Genomic DNA, 15826 nt, shown 5'->3' on the forward strand with positions numbered 1-15826 from the left:
ATCTACTGAATATATATCTCTATATATCACATATAAGTAAGGTAAATAGCTAAGTAAGTCAGAAAGTAACTTCCCCATGATTCTTTGCTGTGGAAGAGCACTTACATTTCACATCCAAGTAGACCTCGTTGCTGGACACGCTGCCCTGCAGATTGGTGGCCCTGCAGAAGTACTGGCCGTGCGAGGACTTGGAGATGCCCTGCAGGACGAGGGTCTGGTTGGAGATGATGATGCCGCGCGAGGAGTGCAGTTGCTTGTCCTGCGAGAGAAGAAAGCAAATATGCAATTACTGGCTGTCCTGCGGTCAGTGAAATGCAACTTAATGAAAACTCTAAAGCGAGTTCCTGATTAAATAGCAAAGTAAGGAAGAAGTTGCACTCACACTGTGGTACCACTCCACACGTGTAATCGCGGGATTCGCCTTCACGTCGCACTCCAAGTAGACATCGGTGCCCTTGAGCAGATTATCCGGATCGAGGGGGGCGCCCAGATTCAGGTTGACAATGGGTGCATCTGCATAACAGAACAGTCGCATTCAGTTACGGCTTAAAGCGCTCCCCACATTGGGGCACACTCCACTTACGTGTCACATTGAGCACCCTGGAGTCCTTCAGATAGAGTCCGGTGTGTCCATTGCCCAGCGTGGTCATCACCGTGGTGTGGCCCTCGTGCAGCTGCTGGGAGGTAATCCCCGCATTCAGCGAAATGGAGCAGACCACCTGGCGCTCATTATCCTCGGGCACGGGAATCAGCATCAGTTCCGATATGGTTGTGTTCCCATCGGAGGACGTCTGTGGGATTTGGAACATATTTAGCCAAGTTCGCCGCTGAATGCCCCATTGAGTGGGCACTTACCGAGGAGGTGGCTCCACGCACAATCTGGCCCGCCTTTGACCAGATTATTTCCGGCGGAGGACGAGCTCCGATTGCCGTGCAGGTGACGTGGGATCGGGTTCCGGCGATCACGGCGTGGTTGAGGCCTTGCAGAAGCAAACTCAAGGGCGGAACTGCAGGAAAATACAAAATAATTCCATTTTTAACCATACTAATTGTAAGTCAGCTGTATAAGCTAAAAACCAAGTTAATTCCCATGTTGAATGACATAGCTGAATTAATGAAATATTTAAAGTACATAGTAGAAACTAGTTTCATTGAGCTAATTTAAAATACTGCGTAGTGGTCGCTGATTAACATGGTGAAATTGAGTTATTGGCACACAAGGACATCGCGCACATTGCGCAGCTACAAGGATGCCGCTTAATTTCCTGCCCATCTATAAACCAACCAGCCTTTATGGAAATGTTCATTATTTATGACACATTTTATTATGCCCATCACTGGATGTGCCACCCGTGGGACCCACAATGCGATTAGCATAGCGCGCCGCACCACCTGGAAGCCACCTGAAAACCAGCTGAAAACCACCTGAATCCGCCCGCATAACCATAAATGCATGGATGTGGATGAATGTGCGAGTGGTTTGGGTGGTTTAGGTGGTCGGGCGTCCTTGCGGCAGAATGACAAAACTTTAATTACATTAATTTCCATGAAAATGTCACGCCCAGCAGCTAAAACACAAACAATGGCCCCAAAATCCCTGAATGCTGACCTTGAACTGCTAACCTGCTGCTGGGTGGCCGCAAAAATTATACAAAATGTGGGCACCACTGGGGCACCATGGCTTCCTATTAAAAGCCTTTCGAAAAAGGACACTTACGATTCATGTCGAGGATAACCTTCTTGGTCAGCGCCGGAACCACGTGGCCATTGCTCGCCTGGCAGGTGTACATCTGAAATGGAGGTGGGGAAACAGAGAGGCGAGAACAATTAGACAATGAAACGCGATGATTTATGCTCATTACAATAATTGCCTTTCACTAATAATAGCGCATTCCATGGAAGCATCGATGATAAATCATCCCGCTGAACATTTAATTTTAATTGCGGCAAATGTGCTGCAAACACGCACACAAACATTTTGGCCAAAAAGCAGTCCGCAGTCCACAAAGCCTAATCAATTATGCTTTCGGCCGGAGACAGAAACCGAGAGCAGCCACAAAGAGTTCAAAAGGTCGGCGAATGCAAGTATCAATATCATAAATTCCCCAGCTGGTAATGCGATACTTCTTGGCTGGTCCCAACCATATATACCTATATAGATACATATACATAGCGGACATTTTATTGGCCCAAACGAACAGTGTAACGCTGTCGGGCCATAAAAATATTTGCATAACTTTTGGGTTCGCCGCAGCGCAAGTCTCGTTTCGATTGGAAAATTAGGTCATAAATTTCTATTCGGTTACACAAGAATACCGAGCGTTGTGTGGAGATACTTGGATACCGGTGGGGGGTCGAGAGGAAGTCCTCTGTCAGCCAGTGGCTCATTGATACAGCTAGGTGTTTATTGTGACACCAAATGGTTTTTGATCCCTACATATGTAGATACAATACCCACAGTTCATTGCCACAATCGCTTTAACTCGTTTTCGGTACTTACAGTTGGCCGCTATACTGCTGCAAGGCTTAATCAGCTTAACTAACAGTTGAGTTGGTTTAAATATATATTCAATCATATATATTCATCATCAGAAAATCTCGCATTGGAGTTTTTAGTTTTGATTAAGTGAATATATGCTTTACTTTGGAATCTGAATACTGAGACAGTTCTTAGCTTACATGTACATATACTTCATATTCAATATTTTGACTTTAAAATCGCTCAAGAGCGCCGCTCCAGATCAGCTGCTTAGTGTAAGCTAATAACTTTGGGTATTACATGAACAAACCTCAAGTGGTGCCTCTCATCTGTGGCGAGCCATTCATCTGTGGCACAAAAGACCTGACCGACTTACAATTTGCTGTTGGACGTGGAGCGGAGTGGAGCTGGCTGGTTGAACGGAAACCAAGATCTGAATGGCAGGATTAGCGCTGTCTAACAATAATGTTCATTACATGGACCAAGGAAAAATCCGGCTTAGAATCCACAGAACAGAGCAGTCTCGAACAGTAGAATGGGGCTCCTCTCCGGGGGGAAGTTGCTGCTGTCCAAGGGGAAGGGGATGCTCCAGGGGAAGGAGGGAGGGTAAGCCGCACAAGCCACCGAGGGAACAATTCCCAATGCAGGCGGTTGCATTTGATTTCTATTAGCCATTGTGCGGCATCGCTTGCCACACGGAGCGCTGTCATTAACGGAGGCCCACGGACCAAGTCGTCCATTGTGGCCGCCCGAAAATAAATGGCCAACTGGGCCCCCAAGGGGTTGCAAGCCAGAGCTGCGTATCTGGCTATTACCATTCAGGCAAGTCTCCCATGATAGATTTAAGACTGAGAATGACTTAGTTCGCAGTGTTATTCCAGTGGCAGCACTGATGGCCAGAACAGTTGGGGGGGGGCAGGGCCATTGTGCCACAAGGCCCTTTGTGCGCGGGCCGTAAATATGGCTTACGACAGTTGGGGCAAACAGTCCAAAAGCGGTGGATGACTTACCGTTAGGAGATCCTTCCGCTGGATGTTCTTGAGGCGCAGGACATTGCGCACGGAGCCGTCGGGCAGCACCTGAAAGGAGTCGTCGATCAGGGCGTGCTCCCGCCACCAGGAGACGCGCGGCGGCGGAACTCCGCCGCTCGACAGGCAGGTGAGGTCGATGCTGTCGCCCTCCAGGTAGGGTCCTGCTGTCTGGTCCCGGATCTCGGCACCGCGGTGGTCCAGGATGGTCAGTTGGGTGGGCGGAACTGTGGAGTGGCAATGGCAATAGGTTGGCGCTGTGTGCATAGGGAAGTTTGCATATGATGAACCCACCTAGCACGGTGACATTGATGCGCCAGTTGCGAGTGGGCGACTTGTGGAAGTCCACGCGGCACTTGTAGAGTCCGGCATCGGCGGTTTGGATGTTCTTGATCCGCAGGGCAGGAGGATCGGTGTCGTGGTGGAAGTGGGCCTTCTTGTTGAACACGCTCTCATCCGCCCAAGGAATGCCCTGATTCAGCGGACGACCTCGGGCATCAAAGCTGTAAAGAACACAATTAGAAATAATTAATAACGCGTATAGTGATAGTTCTTGTAAATGAAGCATGACTGGTAGATTTCATTCAGTTTCTTATCCCTGCAAACTAATGACACATAAAAGCCCTTTTGACACGTTTTCCCCATACCCCATACACACCTACAATTACCCACAATTACCGGGCCTTAAAAGGCCAAGTTGTGTTAACCTGGCTCATTGATTTTATTGTCCAAGCAATTGAGACAACATCGCAACAGTGAAATGTGTGTTAAATCCGGGGAATCCACTGAACGCGGAATACCTAATTAGCTTTCCCTTGGGCCAAACTATTTTAGCCACACTACAATCTATGGACTGTGCACTAAAATAGATTTCATGAATGGCCGAAAAGAACTTTGTTTTTATTGTTATGGGCCAGCGCTTTTGTTTTATGGCCTTGTCCAATGCATTTTGACAAAGTGCCGCATTAAATGTCAGCACAGCCCAAAGGCCCCAATCCGAAATCAGAGAACCCGGCATCGTAAAGTGCATTTACAGAACTTTTGATTTCCATTGGCTTTCGGTTTTATCTCCACATTTTTTAGCATTTTTAAATGGTCGCATTTCATTTGGTTTCAGGCTTTTAATTTGATTTTTCATTTTATTCTTTTTTCTCTTTTCAGCACTTTGTTTGCTCTTTTTTTTGTTGTGGGGGTGAGGACTCTGCAAAAAAAAAAAACAGAAACACATTTTTGCTATTTATGTAAATGCCTTCGAGAACGCCCTCACAGTGCCACGCCCACTTGGCCCACAAAATCGTGTTTTCCATTTTCATTTTATAGTTCACTTCAATTAATTAATTGATCAATTTAGGGCCTGTTGTATTTCGCTCTTGGCTTAAGCGGATTACCATTTTATTTTTGTATTTCCGTATTTCCTTGAATTTTTATATCACTTTGTTTTCCAAATGAATTAAATTCTTTGTGGACTCTTTTTTGCTTTTTTCTCCCCCTCTTTTTAAGTAGCTTTAAAGAGCCCACAAAGTATTTAAATGTTGGCTAATGTGTTTATGCCACAAAAAGCACGTGTAGCTCTTTAAAGTTTTTTATTTTACTAAATATATACCAATATTAAGGCTGCCGCTTTATGGTCTCTTATGGGAAGTTTGGACAACAAAACTGTGTTTTACTTACTGAATTTAAATAAGCAAATTCAAAGCCATTGCTCCCGGAGTATTCCACAGCTTAAATAGATCATAGACCCCATTCTACTTTGGATGATTTATCATTGGAGCCAGTTCCAAACACACTTTCGAGAAATGCACTCGAAAAGAAGAAAAAACCCAGCCCATGGAACACAACAGGAGTAAGTGGCACAAGATGGATGGGAAATTTGTTAATGGATTTTAAACATAATTAAATTATGCAGCGCAGTGAGTGCGAGAGGACAGAGGTTATCCATGGGTAATCCATGGCAATTGGAAAACAAATTTCTCGTGCAATTAATCTCTCGACCTTTGCCAGTCAGCCAAGCAGCCCAGCAGCCTTTTGGCCATATTGAAAGTTCAAGCAAGCCAGAAAACGCTCTGTGGAGCAACAAACACAAAGCGGAAAATTTATGAAGTGTGGGAAAAGCAAATTAAAATTGATGGAAAACAATAAAGAGGAAATGCGGGCGAGAAGCGAGAAGCAAGAGAGCGGTGGAGCTGGAGGAGGGAGAGGGGATATCTGCATAAACCTCAACTTTATGCGGTCGTAAAAGTGCCCCCCACTCCACCAACTCAAATGGTAATTGCAATCGAGGGCACACTGTAGCGCAGAGACCACAGGAGTGCACATTCTACGGCAGCGAACTTTGACACTTTGATTTGACATCATCGATTTGTGTGCCCGAGAACAGACGAACGCTTTTAATGGAAAATGAAATAAAATTCAATTTCTGGTCTATTGCGCATCTGTCTACTTGAGACTCCACTCGACTTCACCTGGCAGGCAGCTCCTCTGCTTCTCTGCTCCTCCACCACCACACCCTCTTTGGATTTTCCTACGTGGCTTTTCCTGGAAAATGGCACAAAAGTATAAAGTTGCCAACGAGAGACCTTTGAGCCGAATTGCTGCTGCCAATCAGTCAGTCCATACACCATATAGTATGTACACCATATACACACCATATACACAGCATATATACATATACACATGTGGCAGGATCTCCCGCATCGCCATTACTTGCGACATTTCCTGGCACACTGCCTCACAAAATGCCTTTTCTTTCTTTTCCTATGAGCTCGTTAAAAATTGCCAAGGCGCTTGCTAGACACTCAGGAAAATGGCAAAGTTCAATAAATAAAGTGAATATAGTTTAAATTCCTGTTTAATAAACATGTGAAACTGCTGTCACTTTAATAATTGTTACAATGATGTACTTAGCAATCGTATGGTACTTAAAATGGCCTAAAGACCCTCCAATTAATATTACCAAATACTACACACGCATTTTTCCAAGTGCTAATAAGGCGCTGGGTGAAGAGGGGGCGGGGCTCTGTACCTTAACCCCACCTTCAGCATTTTTTAGCCCCCGCCCCTCACGTAGGTGGTTCTGTGTAAGTAATGTTTATATCGTCAAATTCAACATAAATGCCTCACGTTAATAGAATTTATAATGAGCTAGCGCCTACTTTGGCTGCCTAGGTATGGATTTGTGGATGCCACGCCCCTCGCCCACCGCCCCCGCCCACTCAACACCGGGAGTTTCTTTATAATTGGCTGCCGTTCCCAACGGTATCGAAGTCAAATCCATTTTGGGTCCTCGGCTAATTCCAGAGAAATATCAGCTCAACCCCTGGCTTACCCACCCCCCTTTGGAAAATATTAAATGAAATTCATTTAGCTGACACTTTAGCGGGGCGTTACTGTGAAATCCCAGGGGAGTGGGAGCCCAAAGTTGGGCGATGAGACGATGAAGGCTTACGGGGATTTGGAGGGGATTTCGCCAGGAAGATGACTGCGTTAAAAAGTCGAAGCAAATCCTATGATAAATTGCAAAATAAATACTTCTTCCAGTAATTTCTAACAATCTCTCTAAATGTGTTTAAGGTGTAGTGCAAAATGAAGTAAAATGAAGTTAAGTCTAATATGTAACGTTAGATGTATCACTTAAAACTAATATATAATCAAACTTACGTGTAGATGGGCTTCACGTTGCCCTGGCGATACCAGATGACCAGCTGCACCTTGTCGACGATCCCAGTGCCGGGCACCAGATCGCACGGCAGCGCCACCTCGGATCCCACGGCGGTCAGAATCTCGGAAAGAGGTCCTGCAAGAGGCAAAAGGATGGGAAAATTAGCATAGGTCAGGTCAAGGTACCCCATGAGTGGAGTTTTCCCCAGCTATCGCATTTCGTATGCTTTTATTCGCTTTATTGCGGCTTCGCCTAATTGAAATATGTGACCTCTGACCCGACTGGTCCTATCGCCACATCGCCACCAGTGCTCCATTCTCAATCGAGCTCCGAGCTCTATCCATCGTCCACCGTATGTGGGCTACAACTATAAATTGACTGACAGCTTGATTTCCCTTTGATGATAAAGCGGGTTCGCTGAAAGGGCTCAAGCGCCAGGCGGTCAGCTCCATTGTGCGGATTCCGACATGGAGACATCATCGCCCCAGCGCAGCGAGTGGCGCCTCCGCGCGCCGCGTTCCACCGCAGTTCCGCACAGACCAGGTCGTTTTGGGCGAGGTTCCCGTTCCCAACTGCGGCGACATCTATTTCCATGCTGTGCGTGCCGCCGCCCAGGGGGGCGCACTGGGGGGCGGGGCGGTCTTCAATTCGTCGTCGCCCTTTTGGAGATGGGCGCGTGACACGAAGTAGACAAATATACCTTGCAATTAAATATTTTTTTTGCAATTTCTTCTAAAGCTTATTATGCATTAAAAAGAAATAACTCCTTTTTTATTACTAATCGCACCTCTTTACTTGACTCCTCTCTACTTTGAGTGTTGCTGGCCAAGAGCCCCCCGCAAACAACTGAGACCTCATTCGAGGTGGTGTGTTGTGCAGTGTGTTGTTGTTGATTGGTATTCGGTATTATACGAAGGCATTGTAATTATACAAATTATATTTTCCATATTTTGTATTGCAACACCAACAGCAACAGCAATAGAAACAACTGGCCTCAGAGGGCGTGTCGTACGTGCCTATATGTGGAACCCAGTAACTTCATTGCGAGGGCCCCCCATTGGGAATTGGGGATTGGGGGGAGCCGTTGAATGCCTTCCCAAATATTAATCAATATTTATCTAGATTAGCTGGCTATGTGCGCTCTGCTCTTCCCGTTTATTTGTACTGAAATTCAATTACTTTAATGCGTTTCCGTTCGATTAATGGGCATTTTATAACGATTAACACACGGGCGGCATGAAAATGGGAATTTATATTATTGGCATATGCGCAATGCAGATGGAGCAGTTTGGGTCTATGGGTGATATGGAAAGCATACAATTTATTGGAATAGGTATGGCGATGAAAACTGGAATCTGTTGCGGTAATAATTCGCTGCTCTGCGTCTGAATGAAGAGAATTGCCCAATTGAGAATAGCCGAAAACATCGATTTCCATTTCTTTGGCCACTTTCAGAGGCATTTCCGGATTTCCGAGCGCCATAAGTAACATTGCCATTAGGCAATCCGAATCGGAATCGGAATCCTCTACCGATATGCATAAACACACTCAAATAAATTAGATGCCACATGGGCGGCGGCAAAAGAGGGGAGGAGTCGAGAGGGCGAGGCGCCACGAAACAAAAATAAAATAAAATTGAAGCAATTGGTAATCGGATGAATGATATAACTCATTGGGGCCAAATGCAATTTGTTATGGCTCCGAAATGGGATTTGGAATTTGTATTTGGGTCAGCAGATCAAAGTGATTAGTTACAGAAGAGTTCAATTACTAATTGCAGATTGCAGAGTGCGTGCAACAAATGCAACAAATGTTCACACACTCGCCACTTTTGCAATCGATCTTTGTCCATCCGATTTCCAAGCTTTGAAGTCCGTCCGAAATGGAAATGGAAAATTGGGATGTGGGGGGGCCTCTGAAAAGATTTATTGTCACATGCCCTCGTATTGATGGAGCGATCGGATCGCCCAGTGTGCTGCTGGAAGTGCATTTCAGTGTTTTTTGCTCCAATTTCCTCCATTTTCCATTTCCATTGGAAGGGGAACGGGAACGGCACGGCGATATTTTGACAAATTCAGTCGGATCTGTTGGCTGACTGGCGGACATTTGGCCGCTAATGGTGCGTGCAACAAATTTCCCGCATCATGTATTCTATAATTAAGCGGATCGCTCGCTGCGCCTCAAGATGTTGCGCCTTACGCGTCCGATGTTGTCGCCTCATAATTGTGCCACTTTAAGTGGGCGTCAACATGATAGGGCCAAGTTGTTGGCTGTTCCTCTTCCTCAAAAACACGCACATCTCTATGAAGATCACCACGCCGAAGAGCCAATTCTGGTTTCATCAGCACTCGATTTTTGGGGTAGCTAGAGAATTTATTCAGGTTCGTGGAATATGGAATCATGTGTCATAATCAATGTTGCTGTGCTTGGGGTTCTCGGAAACCGATAATAAAATGTTCATTCTATGTTGTCGTCGTCGGGGGAATTACCCTTTTCCCATCAGTCCGCAGTTCAGTTTCAGTCGACGAATAAAATTTATAGTCATGTACAGCGAAATGAAATTGTTGGAAAATTGAAATAGAAATATATGTATAAAGGCGTTATAATTCAATACAATTCAAAACTCGCTTTGTATAGCAACAAACTAACTAGTTTCAAATTGAAGAAACCCAAATGCAAGGGTTTAGTTGAAATGAAAAGCGGATGAAGTGTCGAAGAGAAAAGCGTGTTAAATGGAAACACCGAATTTTCCGGGAAAATGCATTCACCTCTGGATGGGATTTTCCCGCTCCATTGCAACCCCGCGGCGAAAAAGCATCAATGCAGCCCCATTCGCTAAGCTCATTTAGAACTTTTATGAAAACAAACAAACATCGGAATGGCCACGCCACTTGGCCATTACCCAGTCAATCAGTCATCCGTTTAAATCGCGTCCAGCTCTCCGCCGCCGGCTATTTATTTATTTGATTATTTGCTTTGCCTGCAACTGTGAAAATATTTTGACAATAGCCTCAAGTGATGCCGATCTGTGGCCCCCTGTCGATGAGGCAATTATTCAGATCATTTGTATTGCCCAACACTGCGGGGGATTTGGGGCAGCTATGGGCGTAAGCCTTTGAACATCCCCAGTGCGAGATCTTTGCAGCTTTTCCTTGGCGCCAACACGAGAGCACCACGCAAACGGAAATAAATCAAATTAGCTATGTTTACACTGCATTCTGGCGATGGAGCTGAAACTGGAGCTGGAAAGTGGATTCCCACCCAGCAAACACGGCACCTGAGCGACAGCCCCACCAACAAACAATTGCTGGCGACAAATTGCCAATGACTCAAACGACACCAGCGGCAACAGCAGCAATTTGTACAGCAGCAACTTGCAACAGCAACACAGCAACATAAACAGCAGCAACAGCAATTGTCGTAAAATGTTCCTTTGATTTTTCCATTCTTTTTTTGTGGCCCTTGTCTTGGCTCCCTTTATTTCCTTTACTTCTATATTTTCAAATAACAACGGCAACAAAGTGGGCTCCCTTCACTTGTTTCCCTGCACGTGACCAATGACAATTTGCGATCCACTGGCCATTTATGACCCCAAGTTTAGTCGTTCTACTCGTTTGAGTCGTTTGATTCGTTTTTAGTCGTTTTAGTCGTTTTAGTCGTTGTTGTCGATTGGAGCTTTAATATTTCCTGCAGGCGGCATTTGTCGAGTCTTAGGCGCCTCCATCGAAATGTCGTGGGCGGATGTTGAAATGGCCCAGGGGGGCGGGGCTGGCTGGTAGCTCATAATACCAATAATACGATTGCCGATTGCCGATTGCCGATTGCTTTATGGGCCAATGTGGGCAATTGGCCAGCGGAACGAGTGACAGAGCCACCTAAATTAAGTCCGAAATTAGCCGGGTTTGGCCCTCGCTCTTCCCCATAAAGTTGCTTTGTTATTTCCTCCGCTTGGGAAGTTGTAAAATATGGAAAATACTCGTTAGACCCTCGGCTTGGGCTTTCCCCCGAAGCAGCTCTGAGTTATTTTATTTGATTTTCATTGGATTGACTTTGGGCTTCGGCCCTTCGCAAATTACTATTATGCATGAGCGAGCAGCGCAACATGAAGACGGCTTTGCCATCCTACTCAGGGGTATTTATACCCGTTACTCGTAGAGTAAAAGGGTATACTAGATTCGTTGAAAAGTATGTAACAGGCAGAAGGAAGCGTTTCCGACCATATAAAGTATATATATTCTTGATCAGGATCAGTAGCCGAGTCGATCTGGCCATGTCCGTCTGTCCGTCCGTCTGTCCGTCTGTCCGTCTGTCCGTCCGTCTGTCCGTCTGTCCGTCTGTCCGTATGAACGTCGAGATCTCAGGAACTACAAAAGCTAGAAAGTTGAGATTAAACATACGGACTCCAGAGACATAGACGCAGCGCAAGTTTGTTGATTCATGTTGCCACGCCCACTCTAACTCCCACAAACCGCATAAAACTGCCACGCCCACACTTTTGAAAAATGTTTTGATATTTTTTCATTTTTGTATTAGTCTTGTAAATTTCTATCGATTTGCCAAAAAACTTTTTGCCACGCCCACTCTAACGCCCACAAACCGACCAAAACTGCCACGCCCACACTTTTGAAAATGTTGTGATATTTTTCATTTTGTATTAGACTTGTAAATTTCTATCGATTTGCCAAAAACTTTTGCCACGCCCACTCTAACGCCCTCAAACCGAAAAAAACTGTCAGTGTTGAAGACTCGCCTTCGCACTTCCACTAGCTGAGTAACGGGTATCAGATAGTCGGGGAACTCGACTATAGCGTTCTCTCTTGTTTTCAATTGGAAAGAGGAGCTAGATCCTCTAGGGATACGTCCGAATATTGAAGAAATTGAGGTCGGATAAATGTCGGAACTGTGGCCGGGGTAAGTGAGGTCAGTTTCAGGTCTTTGTTGGCTGTGGGTCAACGCTTTCTACGTAAAGTAGCTTCCATCGTTACAGCGATGTTTGTTTAATGCACAATTGTTAAACAAATCCTGGACTTAATGTTTATAAGCACACTGAGTTATATATTTTTGCCTTACTATTTTTGATGTAGCTGTCATCCAATGGCGTGTCTGACCCACATCACCCATTCAATCCAACTTTCTACCAGCTGTCCATCGCCACAGGTAACTCCTTAAATTAATATTTATGCTCAGCCCAACGCCCATTACTTGGTACATATATGTATGTTGTACACTTCTTACTATTTCGGTGCCCTTTTCACCGCTTGGCTTAACTTTATCATAATCTTGGTTAAAAATCTAACGCTCGCTGCTTTCGTGGCAGCCGAACTAATTTGGTGATGGATTACTTAGTCGAGCGGGGGATCGTATATATTACAGCACTAGAGCCACCCACCACCGATAGGGTACACTGCGATATAAACTTATGAGTGTGTAGTAAACAAGAGAGTACACTGCGATATAAGCAAGAGAAAGTGCAGTAATTCGCTTTAGTTGTATAACATTGAATACTTCGATTTGGAAAACATTTGCTCTAGTGTTGACGCGGTGCTGAAGGTTCCACTTATCGCCTCAGTCGGCCGTCCATCCATCAGCAGTCTCCTCCTCCTCCGCCGCCTTATCAACCCCACCTGACCACTAATAGAGCCTCGAAGTGCATTTGCCTTTGTTGACATTTGTAAAATGCAAACAGAACACGCAACGGCGCAAGATAGTCCGTCTGCAAGTTGATGGTGGCAGTGGTGGAATTACCTCCAGGTGCCCAGATAGAGCCACGGATACGGACAGTCGCGGAGTCGGAGACGGAGTCTCGCTGCAGCGGAGCCATCACTCAAAGTGATTAGATCGCCGAGCGGGTAATCGAGTGTAGCGCTCAAGATACGGATACACGGTTACACGGATACACGGATACACAGACGGATGGACAGATAGATAGATATATAGATAGATAGATGGATGGATCCAGATTACATATGTGGGAGCTGCAATTGGGTTCTCGGTTTTATTGCCCCAATGGGGGCAAGTTGGGAATGCCAAATGGAAATGGAAACGGTCATGAGGTCGGAGTTCTTTTCGAGTCGGAGTTGTCTGTATTTACGATATTGACACTAGAAATCGTGCCTTTTCCATAATGAACGGGATTTACACGTGTTTATGGCAGGTCATAAATGGTTCGACACCTAAAGGAATTTTTTCTCGCCGAGTTTTTACCCTCCTGGCCCATTTCTCCCCGGCGGTAGTTTCCTTTTGTAGTACCACACGGAGCAAAAGTCAATGCTGTAAATGGAAATATTATTTAAGCTCTCACCCCTCTTAAAACACTGCTAGAAAATGTGCTTAAAGGATTACACTAAGTTCTTAAACCTTTCACTTTACCAAAGTAAGTACTTGGTTCGTTTGCAGCATTTATGATGCAGATTTTTATCGCTGATAACGCTTTTCATATGTTACTTCGGAGTAGCATCCTCATTTCCCGGTTTCCCCACATCGACTGATTAAATTTTCCGAGTGCATCCTGCGCTGCTTGCCCTGTTTGTCTGCGAAAAGCGAAGCTTTCAGACTGCATTAAGATGAGTAAGTGGGAACTTCACGCGGGTTTTCCCGACCCCTTTTCCTTTTTCCGCTTTCCTCTCTCCTTTTTCCTTTTCAGCGAGACACCTGGCGTTCCGTTCCACCTTTGACAAAGCTCAGACAATCAGAGTGCTTAAGTGCTGCTCCCCAAACAAATGGGACTTCGTTCCAAGTTTGGCCAAAAGTTTTCTTAAAGTCGCTCCGGATGAAAGTGCACCCACTTCAAAAAGTGGGATAGCTGCTGGTTTGGAGCGTGGGTGGTGGGAAAACCTAATCGTTGTGGTACATGGAATTCATGCCGCATCAAATTACCTATCATAGAGACTCCGAGGCAGCCGGAGAAGAAGATATTATGCAAAATAATATATAATTTTGATAGCACCCAATTTGAGCCTGTCATAACAAGACTCACCCCCGTCGACCTCGTCGTCCTGCGGAAAGGAAAATCGATATATGTAAAAAATGTTTGCATGACTTTAGGAAATTTAGCAAACTTTTTCCTCCGCTTTTGTTTTCCTTTTCTGGTGGTTTAGCGTGTGTGTGTGTGTGTGTGTGTGAGAGCGCCGATATGAGAGCTTCATTGATATGAAAAATATCTTTTAAATGCAATAAACCAACGAGGAAACGATAGCAAGAGAGGGTGGGGCTAAGGCGGTTAAGGAAAAACAAGACTCATAAAATTAATATGATATAATAAAGAAAAATTTGCAAGCTGCCAAAAGCATAACGATTGATTCTGAATTATAGCCCAAGGGGCGGATGAAAAAAAGACAAACAAAAAAGCAAACAGCGGTGGTCGGAAAAATGTAACCCAGATGCTCAGATTAGGCCAAAAAAAAAGATTACAGAAAAAATATAGCTCTGCAGTATATGTGGTTCTTAATCCTAAAATGATAAGTATTATATTTCAGATATAATAGGTACATGCATATATCAGGAATATGAAAGTTAAGTTAAATAATAATCACTATTTAATCTTTAGTGTGGCATCACCATTGTACCCGGAATTATTTGGTGAGCATTGAAGGGGGCAATGTGTTTGAGGAGACGGAACGGAGGACCCGAAATCAAATCGAATAAATAACACGCAGAACCCCCGAAGAAAAAAGAAACAGCGGCAGCAACCCAAATATGTTCGGCAATCAATGGCAGCCGAGAAAAAAAAGAGAAGAAAAACTTTCGATGCCGCAAGGAATTTTCCGAGGGATTAGGGGAGCCACAAAGGCGAGGGAGGGGGATGTGGTTGGCCACTTGCTACACATGCAGCGAAATTAATCATGGCATTGTTCGGCGCTTTTCAAAATAATAAATACTTCAGCGCGACTATAAAATAAATTACTCAAAATCATTTCGTCTCACTAACGCAACAAGGGACTGAAATGGGGAATGCCAAGCGGCGACTCTGGGCACTGGATCATGACAAAAACATATATATACTTTATACATACATACTATATATACATATGTTTCAAGATTGGGGGGTGGATCGCGGAACAGTGTCAAGTTTTCCGCGTCGCTTTTCCCCCGCGCACGTGGCAACTTCAAAATGAAACGAACGAAATGCCTGGGGAATTTGTTGATCATTAATAACGTGCCACACAAAAACATTTCTGCCACTTAGGAGCCATGAATGGGCGCAATTGAAACACGAACAGCTTCCAACGAGAATATGAAAAAAAAGCCATGGCAAAATTGTATCACAAAAGGGCAAAAAGTTCTAAAAGATACAACCACACTTGCTGGCTTCTTAAAAGTTAAATAAGAACGTTTATTCTCAACCACATTCAGTATTTAACTAACTTGCTCGACAACCATCACTTATCTAAGCCCATTAAACATTTAAAGATTTATGTGAAATCGAAACAAAATTCATGTGCATTTTGTTGCATTTTCATTTCACCATCTACGCTGCAAGTCGCGTCCTAAAACAAAAAAGTGGAACAGCAATATTCGTATTCCCATTTTTTGGCTGCTATTATTATTTTTGTTTTCATTGCATTTATTTTCTTTCCTTTCATTTTGTTTGTTTTTCGGCGTCGCAGCCACTTCCGCCCAAAAAAAAAAACCTCTGGGCTTTTGTTTCGAATTTTTTCCATT

The 15826-nt window shown here is 44.6% G+C and overlaps 1 protein-coding gene across 2 annotated transcripts in view; it reads right to left on the bottom strand.

The window, feature by feature from the left end:
* Nucleotides 1-15826, bottom strand: part of LOC122614334 — a 41415-nt gene that overhangs the window by 5697 nt on the left and 19892 nt on the right. Inside the window, exons 3-10 of one of the 2 annotated variants that reach the window (XM_043788895.1) lie at nucleotides 7165-7300; nucleotides 3802-4010; nucleotides 3490-3734; nucleotides 1718-1790; nucleotides 856-1007; nucleotides 584-791; nucleotides 383-513; nucleotides 106-259 (exon numbers count right to left, since the gene is read on the bottom strand). In XM_043788895.1, coding sequence (XP_043644830.1) covers nucleotides 106-259; nucleotides 383-513; nucleotides 584-791; nucleotides 856-1007; nucleotides 1718-1790; nucleotides 3490-3734; nucleotides 3802-4010; nucleotides 7165-7300 — 1308 coding nt within the window. Of the gene's footprint in view, nucleotides 1-105; nucleotides 260-382; nucleotides 514-583; nucleotides 792-855; nucleotides 1008-1536; nucleotides 1583-1717; nucleotides 1791-3489; nucleotides 3735-3801; nucleotides 4011-7164; nucleotides 7301-15826 lie in introns of those variants that run through there. The other variant, XM_043788896.1, reaches the window with a different exon arrangement.

Source organism: Drosophila teissieri, chromosome 2R, assembly GCF_016746235.2.
Source record: "Drosophila teissieri strain GT53w chromosome 2R, Prin_Dtei_1.1, whole genome shotgun sequence".
Lineage (NCBI taxonomy): Eukaryota > Metazoa > Arthropoda > Insecta > Diptera > Drosophilidae > Drosophila > Drosophila teissieri.